Genomic DNA, 21,332 nt, shown 5'->3' with positions numbered 1-21,332 from the left:
CACGTGTCAGGACTTAGTCAAGATAATTTGAGTTATTTATTGACCAGTTAAAGAAAGAAGTTAAATATATTTATTTAAAATCTTTGAAGTATTTTTTTAATGCCGTTAAGAGTTAAGAAATACTTTTAAAGTTCAAAATTCATTTTTTGCCCATTGTGTGTGGTGAAGACCAAATAAAAAAGGAGAGTAAATTGTAAAAATAATTAAATTAATTTTTTTTAAAAAACTTTTAAGAAAATTAAAAAAAACCCAAAAGTGGGCTAAATAATGGGTTTTTTTAAATGGGTTTTTTCAAAAAAAAAAAAAAAAAACCATTGGGTCCAACCCAATTGGGTTCAATCCGGCCAACCCTGGTTGTAGACTATCTTTGGTAACGTTGGAAAAAAATGCTCGGATTCAAGGAATCTATTCCAGACATGTTTTGAAATTGAAGTTTCAAAAGTGCAATTTAATACTAGATAAAATTATATTAGGAAAAAAAGGTTTGGAAACTCTTTCCCGGAAATTTTTCGGAATCGGAAGTTCTAAAAAACACAAATGTATTCATCTGTGACGAATTAAAGGGAGGACATGGGATTCGGAACTTCCCCTAGGAATTTTGGATAAAGAAGTTCCAAATACAATTATAGATCATATTTTTAGTGGTGTTTGGGGGGAGGGGAAGTTTGGGGTCTCCCCGACTCAAATGTCTCGAAATTCAAGTGTTGAAAAAGCATTTTCACGCCATACTTGATAACATTAAGGGAAGAGATAGGATTCGTTCAGATACTTTTCCCCGGAAAGTCTTTGAGACTGAATTTCGAAAAACCCAATTTTAGAAGATCCTCTATTATGATAGCTGCAGAGAACTTCGGAGGTTCTCCCCCGGAAAGTTTTTCAAATCTCAACCTACATAAAAAAAAAGAAAAAAAAAAGTTGGCCATCTTTGATGACGTTAGGAGAAGGAATAGGATTTGGAATATTTCCCCGAAAAATTTCGAAATTCAAGTTCTGAAAAGGCAATTTCGGCCACATTCAGTAATGTTAGAGACAGGCGTGGTTTAGAGGCTTTCCGACTTTCCTGAGGAAATTTTTTCGAAATTTGTATTTTAAAATCGTACATAGACCACATAAGTTCGGGTCAACCCTGGCCCCAAGTGGCCCTGTATTAGCCATAATGTTTTTGCTGTCATGCACTAAAATATCTGAACATGAAATTGTGCTTAGGTGTTTATTCACTCTGGTCATATTACCCTATATCTTTCTTGATATCGGAATCCCGAGTGGATATTATTTAATGTTGATTGAACCTTTCATTGTGTACCTTATCATAAGTGTGAAAAAGACAATGTCATGGAAAACAGTTGATAACAGATTGAAAACTGAAGATTTGAATGTTGTTCTTTCAACGTTCAGTGCTGATAAGTATCAACATTTTCTTGAATTAAAATTTTCATGCTGAGTATCACTATCAGTTGCGTCTCTTGTCATTTTCCTAATCCAAGTTATTTTAGCAAGAATTCCATTTTATACTTTTATGTACTTAAAAGTTTAATGTTCAATTACATTTAATTTATCAGGAGCAGAATCATTAATAAGAAATCTTCTTTAATATTTTGCTTGGTCAAAAATGAACTTTACCAAGCATGGCAATAAATACTAGAGTTGTCATACAGTTTGTCATATCATACATACATTAGAGTATCGCCAACTGTTAATCATTCGTTTCCAATAGTGATAACTCCATTACGAAGTCAACGCGCCCCTGTTTTACAATTCTCTACCTAAGAGATGTTTATGCTCCTGATGATTATTAATGCTTGTTTCTACAGTAGAAACAGGGGCAAAGTTATGGTAACGGAGTCGTGGCAAATTCGTAAAAATCTCGGAGCCAGATCCATTCCAAAAGTTTCCTATTAAAATTTAAAAAAAATCCGCCAAAAAAATAATTTAGGTCGTCAAAAAACACTGAAAATTTCCTTTAAATTTCTTAATCATCCACCAAATAAATAAACAAGCCATTTAATCACAACAAAAGCTCCATCAAATTGTAAAGTAATCCGCTAAGGGATTGTCCACAAATGATGTCACACTGTGAGAGAGAAAGGGGCTTCGCGTGAAATTGTGATAGTTTGGGACAAAGGAGAGGGAGAGCGTAAGAAGAAGTGCTATATCAAACATTTTTTTTCTAAGAATTTGTCTATTCAATATCGCGTGACAAAGGGGGGGGGGGGGGTAACCTGAAGTGTGACAAAGAGGGTAGAGGAGGTCAAATATGTTGAAGAAAGGGTGACATAAATGGGCAGCCCCTAACTAAATTAAACAACATTGAAGGCTCAAACTGTTCATCGCCAATCTCGCCAAGTGACCACGTTATCGCAACCTAGCTCAAACTCGTTCTCGTATTTAGTAATTTATAGATCAACCATTTCTCATTAAACATTTGCAATTTTTTTGGTTCAGGTCCTGCCACTCATACTGTGAGACTGCGACTTCAGTTCCCGAACGTGGTTGTCGATGCAGCCGGAAACAAAGGTTTACTGGACCATCGTGTATAACCAAGGGTTCGAGGTGGTCATCAACTATAGGAAGTACTTCGCCTTTTCCCTCTACGAGCAGGATCCCGATGGGAAAAGCTTCAGCCCGCTGTGACAGGACGCTGCCCGGATGGAGTCATGACGTCCTAGGCAAGAACTGGGCCTGCTACATCGGCCGCAAGGTTCGAGGGAAAACCCTACCGAAAGTCTACGAAAGAAATGAGCTGTACGAGTAAGTGGCCTATTATGCATGTCTTATTCTTTACAATTAACGAAGATAGATAACAACGAGTTTCCTAATTTTTGTATAACCTGTTATATAAAGGGTGTCCCAAAATTAACGCAAGATTTGAATTTGCCACAATTTTTGCTGTGAATTGTTGGCAGCCACGGAAAAAGTACAATTTGACAGTTGAGAGTTTAGGGTTAGTAAAAATGGAGTGTTATGCTATTATACAGCCAGCGAAACAATTCAATCACTGCATAAGGAATTTCCTGTTCGTGTACTCTCTCGTTTCGTTGATATGAATTGTACCCTAGATCGTGTGATTTTACATCATTAGACTTCTCCCTATGGGGTTATTTGAAGTCAAACGTCTATGTCAGCAATCCCACAACCACCTGCGCATTACCTAATTGCGATATCGAGCGCCAATAACAGTAAACTGCTTGACCCGCCCAAACTTCATTATTTTTCAAATAATTGTTCGATAATGAAAACGCATTATAGAATCGAAAACGCTCCATTTGTAATAACCCTAGACCCTCAGCTGCCAAATTGTCCTTTTTTCAAGATTGCCCACAATTTATTGCAAAAATGGCGGCAAATTCAAATCTTGCGTTAATTTTGGGACACCTTTTACAAACGAGTTTTCCTCGCAAGAGAGGGAAAAATAGTTAACGTATTTTAAACACACGAGGATATTTCGAGAAAGAAATTGGGATATAGAGGGAAAAGCACTAAGTTAGTAATATATTTTTATTCCAAAAAGTGTTAAATGAACCCCCGAGCTACTTTCGTTTGTGACAATCCTCACATAAATAATAGCCGATGATCGAGTAACCCGCGTGCTTTAACAATAAAACTCACGCCACGGCATGATAATGTATTTTGGTAATGTTTAACATGCAGGGAAAGGCTTTATTGGGACAAGGCTGAACTCGTTCCGGTAACTTAACTGTTTTATTGGTAAGACTGTCATTTCAGGGGATGAAGAAACGGAAAAGCGGTCAACAATGACCGCTATCTACTGGAGTTAAGGGTTAATCCACTGTAGTTGGGGTTAAAATTTCAGCTATCAAAATATCACCAAACAGGCAATTGCTTCGTTCAAATGTAGAAGAAGAGAAGCAATTTTCACCCGTCATACCTTGACGGATGGCTTTCTAGTGCAGTCAAATAGTTGCGATGAATATTTCGGTATGGTCTGCGTAAATTTTATGGCAACCTTCACCCTCGTTTCCACTTAAATTAATTAGAAACTTCTCCAAATAATTTGTGCCTTTCTGCTAAATTTAGCTTTATGTTTTTTTTAAACCAAATTTTGGATTTCTTCTTTCCATAGAAAGTTCTTATTATTAGTTAACCCTTTCAGTACCAAAGAATAAGAAGTAGAAAACTACAACCTGTCAACGAGAGGTAGTATCATCAGTTTATGGTCGGCTATGGTCGCATAGCAAGGGGAGAACTCCAAGTTGAAACTTTCTCCGACTCTGCGTTATTGCGGTGACAGTCGCATTTTAATCCTGAGGCAAAATGTAAAAGATAAGGAATGGTGTAGAACAGCACCATTGAAGTCAAAAATGACCCCGATACTTGTTACCTTTCCTCTGTACTTGAAGTACGCCCATGTGGTACGTGGTCCACCTTTTTGTTTCCCCAGGGGCAATCAAACTTTGGTAACTATTAGGAAATTTCTATTGGAAAACTACTGGCTCTACTGGTAACTGGTAAAAAAATAGTGTGAGTAACTGATACAGCTTCTTCTTAAGTAACATTTACAGTATTACTAAAGTCAAAGCTGCATCTAAAAGTATGCAATGCCAGTGTTCTAGAGATTTTCTGGTAGTTACTGCAGTTTTTTTTTTTTTTTTGAGCAATCACGGTTGCTTATTGTTCTCACTTGACCGTCTTTGATGTTTGGTTCCTTTTTCAGCTTGGACCAGGGACACCAGCACCACCGCCCACTGCAGGCGCGGCTCCGAGCACTGCCTCCTGGAATCCGTTTCTCCTGGTCGGTGGCGTCCATGTCCTACACACAAGCACGCTCATACACACACGCACGCTCATACACACACACACACGCTCATACACACACGCACGCACATACACATACACGCTCACACATACACGCTCATACACAAGCCTTTACACACATACAAGCACGCCTACGTGCATACACACAGGTCTACACACATACACACAAGCCTACGCGTGCACGCACGCGCGCCTACACACACACACAACTATACACACGTAACCGCCCAGGAGGAGGGGGCAGTCTTGGGGGGACAGGAGCCGTTTCTAGAAACAATAGCCCCCAGTGAGTAGGGTTGAGTCGCAACTCGTGATTGCGAAAAACATAATTTTAATTCAAAATGTTCAAAATTAAAATTAATTTTGAAAATTTGAAAGTTCTTATTTTTTAAATTTATACAATGTAGAGTCGCAAGTTGGTCGTTCCAAAGAGACGAAACGGGATGGCTCATTTGCTCTAGAGGGCATTTCCTTGAAGATTTACGCTGTAAGCCACTAACCGCGAAAGTGAATGCATAGATAGTTGCAAAGTTAGCAATTAATTAAACTAAATATTTATTAACCTTTTCTTTTTTTTTTTAACTTCTTACATAGCTACAGCACTCTTCGATCCACTTTCTACCACAGCAATGCTTACGTCGATTTCATCAATCGAGTCCAGAAGTCGTGGAGAGCTAAGGTTTACCCTGAGCTGGACAACATGTCGCCAACGGATCTCCTCAGAAGGGCAGGAGGTGTTAGATCGCGCATAGATAGGTAATTTAGTAAGCAATTTTTCTTCTTCTTATGCAGACATATTCGAAAACATCTCCGTCTGAAGCTTACCCTGCATATTTCATAGCCCGAACGAATCTGGAATGCTGACAGCTATGATATTTGTGCAGAATAATAGGTTTGGATACTAATTTCTTGCAGAACTTCAAATAATTTTATCAAAGGAAAGTAAATGTTGCATACGTACATGAAGGAAATTGAATAATTGATCCTTCAAAGTATTTTAAATTATTTAAAAAGTATCTTAAACCAATGATTAGAGATTATAATCATATGCGTTATACAAGAGCTTTCTAACATACAAGGAATGCAGAAAAAAATTCCCCGCCCCTCGATAGTTTAAAATAACCTTGTGTCATAAATTGTGTGTTAGAAATCAATAAAAATTCAAAAAGTAGCGGAAAATTGTGTAGACATGAAAGGGAAAGTAATTTATATATTGCAGAGAATCTTCTGAAGTTCAGTTCCTTGCCTATTAGCTTACAACAATCTCATCTTCTCATTTCTGGAAACCTTCCGCAACTCCCTTGATCTTTAGCTTACAACCATCTCGTAAGAACATTACTTAAAATCTTTGGAATTCCTCTTGCCCAGTAGCTTACAAAAATCTCATTTGATCATTACTTGAAACCTTCCGAAGTTCCGTTGTTCACTAGCTTACATACAACCATCTCATAAGATTATCACTTGAAATCTTCTGAAGTCCCCTTGCCCATTACCTTACTCTGCCATCTCATCTAATCATTACTTAAAATCTTCTGAATTCCTTTGACCAGTAGCTTACAAAAATCTCATTTGATCATTACTTGAAACCTTCCGAAGTTCCGTTGTTCACTAGCTTACATACAACCATCTCATAAGATTATCACTTGAAATCTTCTGAAGTCCCCTTGCCCATTACCTTACTCTGCCATCTCATCTGATCATTACTTAAAATCGTCTGAAGTTCCCATCCTCATTAACTTACCAACCATCTCATTTGATTTACTTGAATTTTTCTCAAGTCCTCTTGCCGATCTCTTAAAACCATCTCAGCTGATCGTTACTTGAAATCTCCTGAAGTCCTCTTCCCCATTAGCTTAGAACCATCTCATACATCTTCTGAAGTTCCCTTCGCCATCAATCAATTTCATTTGATCAATACTTGATTTCTTCTCAAGTCCATTTCTCTAGTTCATTATCTTACAACCATCTCATATAGCTTTTCATTTCATGTTTTTTTTTTTTTTTTTGAAGGCCACCCAAGGCCTCCACTTATTCTGACAAAGATGTCGAAGGTCTCACCCACCTTACCTGCAGAATTCGATTGGAGAAACGTAAGCGGAATCAACTACGTATCGCCGGTCAGAAATCAAGGTAAAATATCTTATGTCACTGAAACATCCTTCAATACAGCTGAAGAATAATGCTATGACGATTCACAAAACGCAATCCGTCGTGTCTATTACTACCGCTTTGAATGCGGACAATGATATCTTTCATCATAGTGCGATCAAAACAATTTGTTGTGCTTTGAGAGAAGGCAAATGATGAATCAAATGGCAGTCGATAAGCAAGTCATATGACGCATTAATTAAACTGCTGTTTAAGGAACCAATGATGTAATCGGCCAACTTTTTAGACAAGAAAGTCTTTTCCTTATGATTCACTCTCCGTGGTGGATTTACCACGTCGCAATTTCAAGGGGCTCCCCCAGCACCTTACGGCCTCCAAAGACATCCAATACCGCACATGAAAAAATGTTTACTTTAGACAAAGGGGCCCCCATGTGTGGATCCGATAGTGGAAACTCTAGGTATGTATTATTATTTATGTGGGCGACAACCGTTCAATAACTCATGCCATATTGGAAAGTCTAGTTTCGGGAAAAGTTGCCAGCGCAAACTGATTGCACGCAATTTTCGAATTTCGTTTTTTTATTTGTGGACACTCATTTGAAATTATACAGGGGTGGCGACAGATCAGGGAAATCAGGGAGATCAGGGAAAAGTCAGGGAACTTTATTAATCAGGGGAAAAAATCAGGGAAATATCAGGGAATTTTGAAAAAAATAACAAAAAATCAGGAAAAAATTGATTTTATGAAAAAAAATTTTTTTTTTGCTTTATAAAATTAAATACTCTAATTCCCTACGCATTTTCCGCCAATTATCTGTTTCAAAAAAGTAAAATTAATGAGGTGCGATTATACACTGCCGCATATTTGTGCATCTTTTTTCCTCAACGTCAAAGTATTGATTGTTACTTATTAACCACAGGATGAACTTATTAAGATTGCTTCTGTGTCTGTTAGTGTTGTTTATTTTACCTAGCTTGAAATTTCCTTTTACGCTTTCAATGCTACGTAAAATAAAACAACCATACAGGCAAAGAGGAAGCCTTCATCAATGCCTTAGCTCCGTTGCCTAAATTCCATTGTCTCGAAGTAATTAAGTACTGTAATCACGATTTCAAGAAGAAATCTTTGGTGGTTTTTGAATTAATACTATAAAAGCTTAAAAGTTATTACTTCTTTGGGTTTTTAATTTAATTGCTAAAATAGAACTTTCAATTAAAAAAACTTTGTTTTTTGCCGTTATACTATTTGTTGTCACCAGCCAGATTATAAAGGTTTTCTTTTTCTTCAGACTTAAGTAATTTTTTAATTTTATAACCAAGTTGTATTCTTTTATATATTTTGATATTAACTAATTGTTTTTTTTTTCTTGCATTCAAAGTTGTTTATTACAAAAGCAATCTAAGATTTTTTTCGTTACATACTGAAATCATTTGAAATAGAGTTAACTTGTGAACTTAAGTAAATATTTTTATTTTTTTATTGTTAAAATGCTGTATTCATTCATTAAAACCTATATTCTTGATTAGAGAAAAGCTCCCTATGAATGGATGTCAAATGGTTTCATCTATTTTGCATAAATAAGTCAATTAGTTAGATAAGAATAACTACATTACTTCTATTCTTTCACTATTACTTGTTATTCTTGCAACAATTATTATACTATTTCAGGGGCGGCAAATAGGAGGGTCAAGAGGGGGCGGTCGCACCCCCAAATTCTTTGAGAAAATGGGTGAACTTAATTTATGTAAGTCGGAAATGAATGTTCATTAAAAAAAAAAAAATCTCGCTGGTTCTCAGTAACTATTTGATGAAACTCGATACTTTCCCAGACTAGAAAAAGTGTTTTTCGTATTTGTATGACGACTTAGAAATTCATGAAGTATTTTTCCGCTTTTTCAGAACATATAACACTGATTGAGAACCATGGTTAATTTAACTAAAGAAGACATTTCCTCATATAAGCTAAATATTCATACTTGTGTGCCCAGCGTAACGATGGCATGTTCAATATGAGAGGCTCGTGCAAAGTGGTGTGGATGCATGGTTTTCACAAGAAAATTCCTTGATATTTTACATTCACTTTTATACTCATTTTTTAAGTGTATAATTATTTAATGAGTGTTCATCGCTTTCTTCTGCTAGAAACATGTTTCAGCTGCTCAATGCATTATATGCTTTCATAGCAGCTCTTAAAAATGCATATGATTATTGAATAATAATAACAAAAAAACATATCAACAAATACCTTTTATGGGTTCCTATAATTATGCAATCTCGGAGTGACACAAGATGGTCTTCAAGAGTAAAAACCATAAAACATTTCTCTATAACTTCAAAGCAGTGATTTAATGACTGGAAAAATTATTGCTGAACGACTCTTTCAATGGTGAAAAAGCTCATGCCCTTTAGCATGTATGACTTCGTTTGAATTTTTATTCAATTTGTTCGTATTGAGGAAAGTTTTTGAAAAATGCTTTACTCTATCAAAACATCTTCAATCCGCTACCCTTAATTTTCGGACTGTTCAAGCCTCAGTTCAATATACAATTGATCTGTGCACCATACTACCACAGTTCAATCTACAATTGAAACTGAAAACAGATTTTACACAGATATATATTTCAATCAATCGTGAAACATTTCAAAAAAATTCTTCCTCTGAGCTAATTTTAAAAAGACGCATAGAAAAAAGTGACAAAAATTCACATGATGATGTGAAGTCAAATACTGTTTTTTTAAAAAATATTTTGTATAAAGTAATAGATTCAGTTTTGAATGAAATTAACACAAGATTTGATGATAATTATTTTTCTGTATGGTTGATTTCTATATATTATCTGGATTGGATTTTGAAAACGAAAAATAAAATGATTCAATTATGAGTAAAATTTTTAGCGTGAGGCAGGAAAATTACAAGCCACCTACCGAAAGACCGTTACTATATCCAGAGACTACGATTTCGTCCTTGTTATGGACTCATCAGTCTGGAATAGCGATTAACAGAGCAGGAGGCATATGACATCTCATTGAAGCTGAGAGCGCCGATGAGACTAAATTATTTGATGAGTAAAAACTAAGCCCCTCACAATTTTTGAATTTGCCTGGGTGATTTTGAAAAGCAAGATATAAAAAGTGTTTTCATACATAACTTTGTTAATTTAATTAATTTTTAACTATTCCAAGCAGCTCAGCTAGTAGAGAAAGTTTTTTTTTTTTTAAATGTTTTAGGAGGTTAGAGAATTATTTTCGAAGCACAATGGGCATAAAAAAAAAAAAAAAAAAAAAAAACATTTCTATTTAGCTGTACTGGCAAAACAGCACGACACTGGGCACTGATAGATTAGTAACACGATTCCCTGCTCTCCCGAATTCCAAAAGTAATGCATTAAAACTTTCCCAAAAGGTATAAAAACTTTAGTATCGAGATGTTTTGTATCTCTACATAGTATAAAATGAAGTCTCCAAAAAGCGTCTGTTTGTTTGAACTCACAAAACTCGAGAACTACCTGATTTTGCTGAAATTTTCACAGTTTGTTCCTTTAAGTCCTGAGAAGGTTTGCAGACCAGTTCGAAAACAATTCGAGGAATAGTTCTTTTTTTATTCCAATTTAGGCCCAATTTTCACATAAATTCCCGAATATGGGGGTGAAAAATTACTCGCAAATAGTAATATTATATATCGTTGGAAAGGGAAGAATTTTCCGCGTTCTACGCAATTTGTTCCAATGCTCTAACTTTATTGAGGCGGGAGTTTTTCACGTTTTTAACTTGAATTTGTTTAGGCTTAGCTGAAATTTAGGCACTACTTTCTTCATTAAATGAATCAATAAAAAGTGAAGGAATTGTCCCACAGTTTTCTTTTTGACAGCATTGGAAAAAGCGACCTTTTTAACTCCAGATCTAACTCGACCTATGGTAGAGAAAAAATAAGCTTTTATCTCGAAAGGAAAAAAAGTTACAAGCCTTTTAAAATCAAGTTTCAGAAATCTCGATTCCATTCAAATTTGAACCATTTTAATTCCTTAAACTTATTTTATTTTGTGTTTCCATGGTTACGCATTTTAAATCCATCTTTCTGGATTTAATTTCTTAAAAGTATTTTAATATCTGTCGTCATTGTTTGGAAAGGAAATCATGCAATCATGCTGTTTTTTTTTATTTATTTTTTACGCTTGATTGTTGAATATACGTCACTTGACACAATTTTTATTTTCAAGGTAGACCGGGCAACGCAGCTAGTGATAACATATTAGAAAGTGAATCAAAGTTTTAATTGTTTCCAAACACTAATTTTTATTCATATTAAACCGATATTATGACCACTTCCTGTTAGCTAATGTGTGTTTGGGACCACACTGTGGTAATACATATTTAAGAAACTTGACCCCCCAAATGAAATGCTGAAATGCCGCCCCTGTACTGTTTGAAAACTTAGTTCAAAATAATTTCAATTACTTTTTAGTTCTATCATAAATACACATATGTTTTTAAGAGTAATTTTAATAGTTTCTTAAATTTCTTATGCTAAGTGGTTTCTGGAAGTGAAGTTTTTTTTTCTTGAATTTTCTATAATCTTTCCATGTATAAAAATTTAATATAATGTTTTGTTAGTTTTTCTTTCCTTCCAAAAAAATTGTGTTTTTTTTTTTAACCATTTTATTTAAAAAAGTAGCATCTTTTTAAAATATATCTTTAGTTCAACAACTTTACACAACTTAAAACGTTTAAAATACTGCATTTAGTACAAACATACAATGGATTTCAAGTAGAGCAAAGAAAGAAAACCATTATCATTGGTAACGTAAATCAGGGAAATTTGGTGAACTTAATCAGGGAAAAGTCAGGGAACTTTTTTTCACAGTTCCTGTCGCCACCCTGTTATATATTAAAAAGCTATAGTTTTTCATAACACCATATTCTGTTGAGAGTATTTTCAAAATCTTCTACATAAAGAAAGAATTTTTAGATTCAAAAATTTCAGCACCTATCTTGGTTATAAAGTCTTTAGTTCTACCCTATAGTGTAGCACCATTTATACAGGGGTGGTGCCCCACCCCCTCGCCCACAAGAGTTATGGCGAACCTTCTAAAGGCCAAAAAGATCGCCAAAAGCAACAACCCACCAAAAGAGAAAAATACACCCTAATTCTCCTAAACATTTCAATGGCGCAATCCATGCAGTGACTTCCCCTTGGTCGGTACTCTTGATTTATTCCCGAGAAAAGTTACATTTTTGCCATATTCCTCAACTTGAGTTTGGTGTGCAAAACAGATACATGCTGCTCAGAAGAAGAAATCTGTGGTTTGACTAATTAAAGCCTCAAGCATAGTCTTACATTTACCGAGTTAATGACTACCGCTATCAGTTACTTATAAAACCCTTGATCAATTAAATTTTGAGTTAAAGTTAGTCTGACAACTATGCAACTTGATTACTGAAATTGATTGATCATAAAGTAAACATTCCTTCAATAAATGCAGCGTCCCCTACTTTTCGACGAAACGAAATTTCCTTTTCCCCTGTTTTTCAGTTTCAACTTTACCTTTTGGTACATTTAAGGGGGGGGGGGGAGAAAATATTAAATGTCGGCGAAAACTAGGGTAAAATATAAATGCAACCAACTGATATCTAGTTAAAGATCTTAGCGAATCAGATTCTTCAGTTATGAAAGAGATGCAAAGGATGTAAAACTTTATTCATTAACTTCTTTTTGCTTCATAAAATAATTTTTTTTTAAAAAATGAAGTGAAAACAAGTGAATAAAATCAGTGGTTGGGTGTTGTTAACGTGTTTGCTTGGCGAGATCGGTGATAAATAAGGAAGCTTTTTATATTGTTTAGGTGGATAATTTTATCTTCTAATGGTTTTTGATGGCTTAGTTTCTTTATTTGGCACTTTTTACACTTTGAACTTCTTGGAATGGCTATGGCACCCAGATTATAGCAATCTCTCCACACCCATGCTACCTTAACTTAGCCAAATCTAAGAACACGAATTTTGCATTCCAGGCAGTTGTGGAAGCTGCTACGCATTTTCTTCTTTGGCGATGTTGGAGTCCCGCCTTCGTATTATGACGAATAATTCCTTGAAAGTAACATTCTCACCTCAAGACATTGTCAGCTGCTCCGATTATTCGCAAGGTAAAATTCTAGTTCATATTTATTATTAGTGTTGGGCAACTGCTTAAACTAATTTGACTTCAATATACAATTATTTCAATCAATATCTTCATCTCTGTACATATTAATTATCTAATCTAGTACTATAACTATCAATCTGTATATCTCTATATTTATATTGACTCTTTATATTTATCAATCTCAATAATTGTTATACAGGGTGTTCCGTTTTAACCTGCAAGACCTTAATTTTCGCAACGTTAACCCTTGATGTATACTTCTAATTCCAAAATTGTTCAAAATCAGATGCAGAGTTAAGATATCTATTGAAAGTTAGAAGCAAAAATAAAAATGAGTCAAAAAATACAAAATTTAACTTTTTATACGGACCCTAGGTCCCCTAACTAGTATTTAAAGAAATAATATCCATTAAAAACTATTACTGACACAAAAAACTTAACATTTGTGCGACCAAAACTCAAGGAAATATTCCAGTTCAAATAGAAACGGGACGAGATACGAAAAAAATGTCAATTACAATGTTGTTCAACATCATCAAATCAAGAAAGAAAAGACATCTTCCACACAGTAATGCTTCAAATAATAGGCGAAAAATGCATACCAGCTACAAGTCGTCGGGTATGGTAGTTGCATAGAACGCCTGCACGTTCACCTGACCTGAGCCCTTGCAGCTTTTTAGGCAGGAATACATCGCGCAGCTAGTGTATACAACCTCTCCACCAACATTGTAAGAACTTTTAAACCATATTGCGTATGCTTATGCCAGCCTGTCACCTGCCAAGTTGTACAATGCACAGTGGGAAGTGCAGACCCGTGTCCAGATGTGAACGTGTGCTGAAATACACCGCTTTGAGCATTACAGAAAGATGAGGCTCATTTCAAGTAAGTGCAATTCTGTTCAATGCGATCAAAGTTTTAAAAAAGGTGTATTTTAAGCCTACTATTTTACTGAAGATGTCTTTTCTTTCCAAATTTGATAATGCTCAACAACTTTGCAGTTGACTTTTTTCTCCTAATCTCGTATTGTTTCTGAAATAAAAACACTAACTCCGAGATTTTCCACCAGGTGGCGCTATGAGCGGCTTCATTGTGTAACATATAGCAACTTTACTATGCCAAGACCCCATTTTTACGAGTATAGCTGCTGTCATTTAGAAACTGTAACAGTGCTAACGGACTTTGGTGGGCACCCTGTGTAAATAGTAATTTTATGCTTTAAATATCTGTTTTCGAACAGGTTGCGAAGGCGGTTTCCCATATGCTATAGCTGGTAAATATGCCCAGGATTTCGGAGTAGTACCGGAAGATTGTTTCCCTTATGAAGGGCACGACGGAGATTGCAATGCGAAGAAATGCAAAAGATATTATGTGGCTCGATACAAGTACGTAGGAGGATACTTCGGTGGGTAAGTATGACTCATTTTTATTGACTGAGCGGTCATTGAAAAAAATAACAAACAAGGGTTATTGTTTTTTCAAAGTCTGAATGGTCGCAAAATAAAAACTGTGAAAATGGATCCTATTCACCTGACGTCACTGCGGCTATAAAACGTCACTGCAGTGCATTGTGAGTACTGTAGTAGACGAAAATCCGGTACTACGGAGTGTAATAACACTCGTTTTTATGCGGCTTATAAACTCTTCTTTACATTGAAAAAAGAGATCGTTTGGAAGTTTTTAACAAAGAAACGTTGTAAAAGAATGATGGACGATTCATTTAATACGAAATACTATCTTTATCATGCAGTTATAAGTCTTTAAAAGCCTTAAGCATGTTCATGACGCGTATGAAGTCCAGTAATCATTGAATAAAACGAGTCTTTTTAGCACTACTAACACAACGTAGTTAATCAAAATACCCGCAGACCGACATCTGAAAAGACCGTTGCCAAACCATGAATAGGGTCCATTCGATAAGGTTAAGTGCAAATGTGCTGTTGTCTCTACAAAACTCGTCTATAACGTCAGATAGGAGTTGTCAATTCTGAGAGTTCAGTGAGCACAAACGTACCTCAAACAATAGAATCTTCCGTGAATTTTGAATCTCATGCTAATTGCTGTCATTTGATTTCTGCCGAAGGCTGCAATGCAGCAAAAGTTCGCGAAAAACAGAAATATATAGAAATGGTTTTCAAACTTTGAAGACCAGGGAGTACAGAAAAAGTAATTAAAAGCTTGTGTTATGAATTATAAATGTTTCAAAAACAAACAATCTAGGGATCCCACAGTGATGTGGAATAAAATGGGGAAGTAAAAGCTGCGGTCCTCAATCGCAGTTGGACAAGGGATCCTGTACTATGCAAAATCCGTCCTCTCGTTACCATGACAACCTTTCCCAATCAATTGCAGCGATCCTAGTGTTAAAGTGAAAAAATAAAGCCGTTTTTAGGTGTTGCGACCACTCATAGAAGATTTCTCTACTTCTTTATACTTCAAGCCTACGTCTATTAGAACGAGTTCCACATAGGTTCAAACAGGGTAACTTTAATCATAACCAACCTGTACAATAAAATACATTTTGTATTCATGTTGTTAAATTTACTTTATACATACGTCAATAAATAAAGAATAAAAACATTAGTAAGAAAAAATGACAGTTAAACACATCAGACAACAACATAATTTTTCAGATGTAACAAATATAATTGAATTTTTGTAAAACATACATTTTTATGTCAATGCAGGTGAATTAATTTTCTAAACATAACGTGCAACCTTGATTAAACGGATTAACTGAGACCAAAAACCTATACCATAACTGAAAATCAGCATTACCAGAGTAGTATGGAGAAAAAACAAAGCAGACTTATTGCTCATTAGGATTCGAAAAAAAAACCCATAATTTTTCTTTTAACCGAACTACATAAAATTGTTTACAAAAAGTTAAAAAATATAAAAATAATTTTTAATAGTATTTCCTTAAGAATGGGTCACTGTCATTTGTTTCAAATATATGAATGGTGTCCATAGAGTAAGATAGAGTGGCCACGCTATACTAAGAAATTGAAGCTGGAAGTTGCACCAATGTATTCCAAGATCCTCAGGTTCTCAATAGATCTTTGGATACATTTCGATTCAAAACATTACATTACTGAATCTCACTCGGAAGTTAATTTAAACTTAGATAATGTTGCAAGTTTATGAAGTGCCTTTTTGAAATTGCATTAAATGTGAATTGAAATGCACACCCACCCGCCAGCTACTAAACACAGTCCCTTCGTGAGATTGGTTATAACCGTTCTCGCGAAGCGACCACTTTAGTATAACCCCGCCCCTCTTTACACCGATGTATCCCATAACCCCAGCTTTAATTTCATCTCCCTTTTACCATAGATGTGGATGTGGCATCTCTATTTAAATTTTTCTGCTCTATGGTGTTGTTAAGGAAGCATGATGCAAAAGTTTCATCATCAAAAGAGAATGTTTAGTGTACTTATAGTTACGTACTTGCTAATCATTAATTAAAACTATCTAGGTGAACACATAAGATTTAAACAGGCTATAATTTTGATCCTTTAAACGAGGTTCTACTGTGCAAAATAAGAAAGTAAATAAACATGTGAAACAATAGTAAAAGTTTAATAGATCAGACAATCAAATAATTGTTCATACTTTACAGATGCATAGAGATAATTATAAACACCCTATATCTATAAAAATATTTTATTTATTTGTGGTTAAATTTATTTTATAAATATACCTACATAAAAAATCAATAAATAAAGATGTAAAACAACAGTAAAGGTTAAATACATCAGAAAATTAAATTTTTCATTTTTCAGATGCAACGAAAATTATTTTAACACCCTGTATTTATAAAACATATTTTTTATTTTATTGTTGTTAAATGCATTTTATAAACATACAGCAGAACATCAAAAATCTGAACTAATTGGGACTATAAGTATTTTGGATTTTCGAAAATAACCAAGAAAATATCAAATATGAAAATAGTATGCCATTTAATAAATCAAGTTTTTATACAATATGTATGCAAACAAATACAATGCAGTACATAATGCTACAATATGCAATTAAATTTTTGAACAAAAACGAGCTCTCATTGTTTACTGAACACAAAGGAAAAATGAAAAATATATTTAAAGAACTGTATGTAACCTGTGGGAAACCAACAAAGAAAACTGAATGAATGTCTGAAAAATATACCGACTTCATACAAAGAAAGGTGAACTAATTTCTGTAAGGAAAAACTGACTGAGCTTAGGGGGAAAAAAAGGATTTTCTGCAAAGAGCAATTAAATTCCTTTAGTTTATGAAAACTTCAGTGAGCTCACATTTTAGGCGTTCGCATTTTTGAAGTTCTACTGAATATAAATAAGTTAATAAATACAGATGTAAAACGATAGTGAAAGCTGAACACAGGGGGTGTCCATGATAAAAAACATTCCTACTTTAAAGTTGTGTAGCGGCTAAATTATTGCTGAAAAATTATCGAAATTTTGTGTGCAACATGATGAAGAGGAGATGAGAATTAGTTTGAAGGAATAAAAAAATAGTTCCTAATTTTGCCACCAGAGGGCGCACTTTTATGAGTTACACAATTATTATACATTTGCAAGGGCTGTCATTTTCGTCTAACTTTTGGAATAGTGAGATAGAATGTTCTACAGTTCACCGCAAAAGTGCTACGAGCATGCCGAGATATGACGTGTTTAAGATTAGGTTAAGTTTTGAGATTATCATGATTTATGAGATGTTTCAAATGCAAAAGATAAAAGTTACATGGATCGAGCTTTGGTGATTGGGAAGTGATGTATTTTATTAAAAAACCCTCTGGCTGCGAAATTTTGAACTACATCTTTTATTCTCTTTAACAAATTACCATTCGTTTATGATACAAAAATTTTGTTAATTTCTAAGAAACAGTTTAGCTGCTAGACGACTTTAAAGTAGGGTCGTGTAATTATGTACGCCTTGTACATCAGACTAAAGCCCTGAATCGTAGAATACAGTAGCGACACCTCCGACATCTTGGGGCTAAATAATGCGATCTTCCTAAGTCTGTTATAGCGAAGTAGCGTGTTTTGCTTCTAGATTATGCTTTCTTATTAACTTTATGTCAATCCACAATCAAAAAGCACAACACGCTACTTCATAAAAGTAGACGTCGGAAGAAGGCCGCATTTAGCCCCAAGATGACGAACGTGTCGCTACTTAAGCTACAGTTTAGAATTCAACATCAGACAACCAAATAACTGTCCATATTTTGCAGATGCAACGAAGAGCTCATGAAACTAGACTTGCTGCAGAATGGACCATTGACAGTTGCATTCGAGGTGTATCCCGACTTCATGAACTACGCCGGTGGCATCTACCACCACACGGGCGTCGGTGCCAGATTCAATCCGTTCTACCTGGTGAATCATGGAGTGTTGATCACAGGTTATGGGATCAGCAACGAATCAGGAGAGAAGTTCTGGATCGTCAAAAACAGTTGGGGAACAGGTTGGGGGGAGAACGGCTACTTTCGAATAAGGCGGGGCACCAACGAATGTAACATAGAGAGCATGGCTGTTTCTGCGATACCAATACCCTAAAAGATTATTTAAATAAATTGAAATATGTTGCTTACATTTATGTTAAGCAAAATATTTTACTGAATCTAATGCAATTAAACCTGTCAATATAACAATATTTTCCGTTGACAAAATTTTCATCCTTGTCTTTCTTGCAACAAATACAGAAACTCAGACTCGGGGAAAAAAAAGTATTGAAAGATTTTGAATACCTTATGAAATTCAATATTTTCTTCTATTATTTATTTAAATAGAAATGTGGGTGTTGAAACTTTGCTTTGAAGAAAATATAAGTTACTAATGCAGAACAATTCAATGTAATCAGAATTTTGTTGTTTTATGTTGTACCTCTTTTGTAAATTAAAAATTGTTGCAAAATAACTGTCTTATTTAGTTGTATATTAACTTACACATAACCTATTGTATAGTGCTGCTATCAGTACCTGATTAGAGTAAGGACAACCAGGGCTTATGCCCTATAGTATAGTAATAAAACTGCCCTTTTAACTGGAAAATCTTTAGGAAACTGGGCTTCCATAAGGGTTTCTAGTGATGATACATCTCCTTAACAATAATTAAAATGAAGTTGTATTGTTAGTAGAAAACTTTATGGGAGCCTATTTTCCTAGACATTTTCTAGCAAATGGCACTTTTTTTTGCAGTCCCTACGTGAAGGGGGTACTAAACACTCCCATAACTTAAATATGATACATTTTGGAAAAGAAAAAAAAAGATTTAAACATCAAAAATAAAGGGAAAATGCTATATTTAACGATCTACCACCAATCTGGAATATATAGTTTTGCAAAGTAAAAATCTTATTAAAGAGTTGTCACATACAGAAAATCAGCACGTCATGCTATGGAATATTCTCGTTTAAACAATAACATAACATACAACGATTGCTTTCATTTGTGGACAGCCCTCAACAGCATTTAAAAACAAATAAAAGCAAAAGCATTGCTGAAAAATGTTTAGAATAAACAAATAAATGTTTGAGAAAAAGTATAGGAACTTATGATAAGAAATACCAAAATTAACATGAAACATGTTGTATAAAATATTTTTTGAATAAGGAACCATTTTATCACCAACAAGAAATCTGTGAGGACAAGTTAAATTTTTCCATGGACCAGTGCTAGTCCACCAGACCAGTGGTTGAGAATTCCGCTTGTAGAGTATCTTGCTGAAAGTCAAGAGTAAAAAATCAGGTTGCACCAGTAGCATAAATGACTTTGATCCCCCCCCCCTGAAGGTTTATAGTGCGTCCCGCCAATCGTTAAGATTTTTTTCTTTAATCTTAACTTAGTGTTACTTCTTCAGAGCGTGCAGTCTCATACCTTTTGTGGCCTCCCCCATGAAGGTGCTATATACGCCACTGGGATGCACCAAATATTCGGTTGGTGTTTGAGATACTGCCTATTATTTGGCAGACAAACCAAATAGCAAACAAATTTAAATATTTGTTAGTAAAAACAATAATAAAATTGTATAGTAAAATACCATAAGGCAAAATTAATTCAAATTATTACATACTAATATTATCACATTCAGATAGTTTTTATGTAAGAGAAAAAAAACATTGCATAATTCATGAAACAAACACAGTTTAAATAAATATGAAATAGTAACCAGAAAAAAAAACCAACCTTTTAATATTGAGTGTTAACTAAAAAAATGTAAAGTCAAGAAACTATTTTTTTCAAAAATTAAAGATACAGTTCAGAAAAACAATTATCATCACTTCACAAACATTCTTAAACTGATTAACAATATTCAAACAAAACACTTGAATGTTAGATATTGCAGTAGTTCTACTTCTGAAGTTTTACACCATGCAAAATATTAAATACTGTTTAAAAACAAATAAATACAAAATAGATAAACATTTTTGATGTCCAAGTCGGTGGCGTAGCCAGGATTCTGATTCGGGGGGGGGGGGCAGGCGATTTTATTAATGTACTACCACATTAATTATTTTTCATTAAATCGCGAATTACGTTATTAAAAATAGATTTCATGATGCATTATAGATTATTACTAATTATTCATTAAAAATTAATAAAAATGAATTGCACCATGTTTGTGGTGCTGGATACTTTCGATGATAAATAACATCATGATTAATGCACCAGTAATATGCTAAAAAATGTAAATATTTTTAATTTGTACTCAGAAATAATGAAATGTGTTTACCATAATGTTAATTAGCTATTTAAAAGTACATAAAAATTATCTTGCATTAAAAATTTAGTCGTCTCTTTTTTTCAAAAATTCTTCCACTATTTCTTCTGAAATTTTGAGTTCTCTGTGTTTTGACATCAGAGCAAGTCCATTTAGACGTTCTTCACCAGTAGTGCTCCTTAAATAGGTTTTTACTCTTATAAGGGTCGAAAATGACCTTTCTACTGCTGCCGTAGAGACGGGAAGAGTGGGCAGTATTAAAAGAAGAATATGGACGTTTGGGAAAACGATTTTCTCACAGTGTGCTAGTGCCTCCACTGCATATTTTGGAAGCTTTTTGCACTCCATCCATTTTATCCTCCACTCATCCCATTCTCCTTCTAGAGTCGAAAGACTTGAATTCTCTAAATCGTCCGAGTAAAACTCGATTGCTGCTTTCAGTTCAGAAAATGTGGACTTCATGATTCTGCTAGGGACTTAGCATTGTAGTCCAATCAATATTTCCTTATGTTCCGCAAATCTCTCGTGAAGAGAAGAAATAATTTCATCCAGAAAGGGAATGAATACGTAACGGCAAAAGTATTCT

At 34.6% G+C, this 21,332-nt stretch overlaps 1 protein-coding gene across 1 annotated transcript in view; it reads left to right on the top strand.

Moving 5' to 3' along the window:
- The window catches only part of LOC129228635 (dipeptidyl peptidase 1-like), a 48,518-nt gene extending 29,575 nt beyond the window's left edge, over positions 1–18,943 (top strand). The window contains 9 exon segments of the mRNA XM_054863317.1: positions 2,443–2,516; positions 2,518–2,610; positions 2,612–2,748; positions 5,368–5,529; positions 6,086–6,099; positions 6,784–6,903; positions 12,894–13,025; positions 14,263–14,431; positions 18,259–18,943. Coding sequence (XP_054719292.1) covers positions 2,443–2,516; positions 2,518–2,610; positions 2,612–2,748; positions 5,368–5,529; positions 6,086–6,099; positions 6,784–6,903; positions 12,894–13,025; positions 14,263–14,431; positions 18,259–18,583 — 1,226 coding nt within the window. The 3' untranslated portion in view covers positions 18,584–18,943.
- The last annotated feature ends 2,389 nt before the right edge of the window (positions 18,944–21,332 follow it).

The sequence above is a fragment of the Uloborus diversus genome, chromosome 8 (assembly GCF_026930045.1).
Source record: "Uloborus diversus isolate 005 chromosome 8, Udiv.v.3.1, whole genome shotgun sequence".
Taxonomy (NCBI): Eukaryota; Metazoa; Arthropoda; class Arachnida; order Araneae; family Uloboridae; genus Uloborus; species Uloborus diversus.
This window is presented reverse-complemented; position numbering and strand designations above follow the sequence as displayed.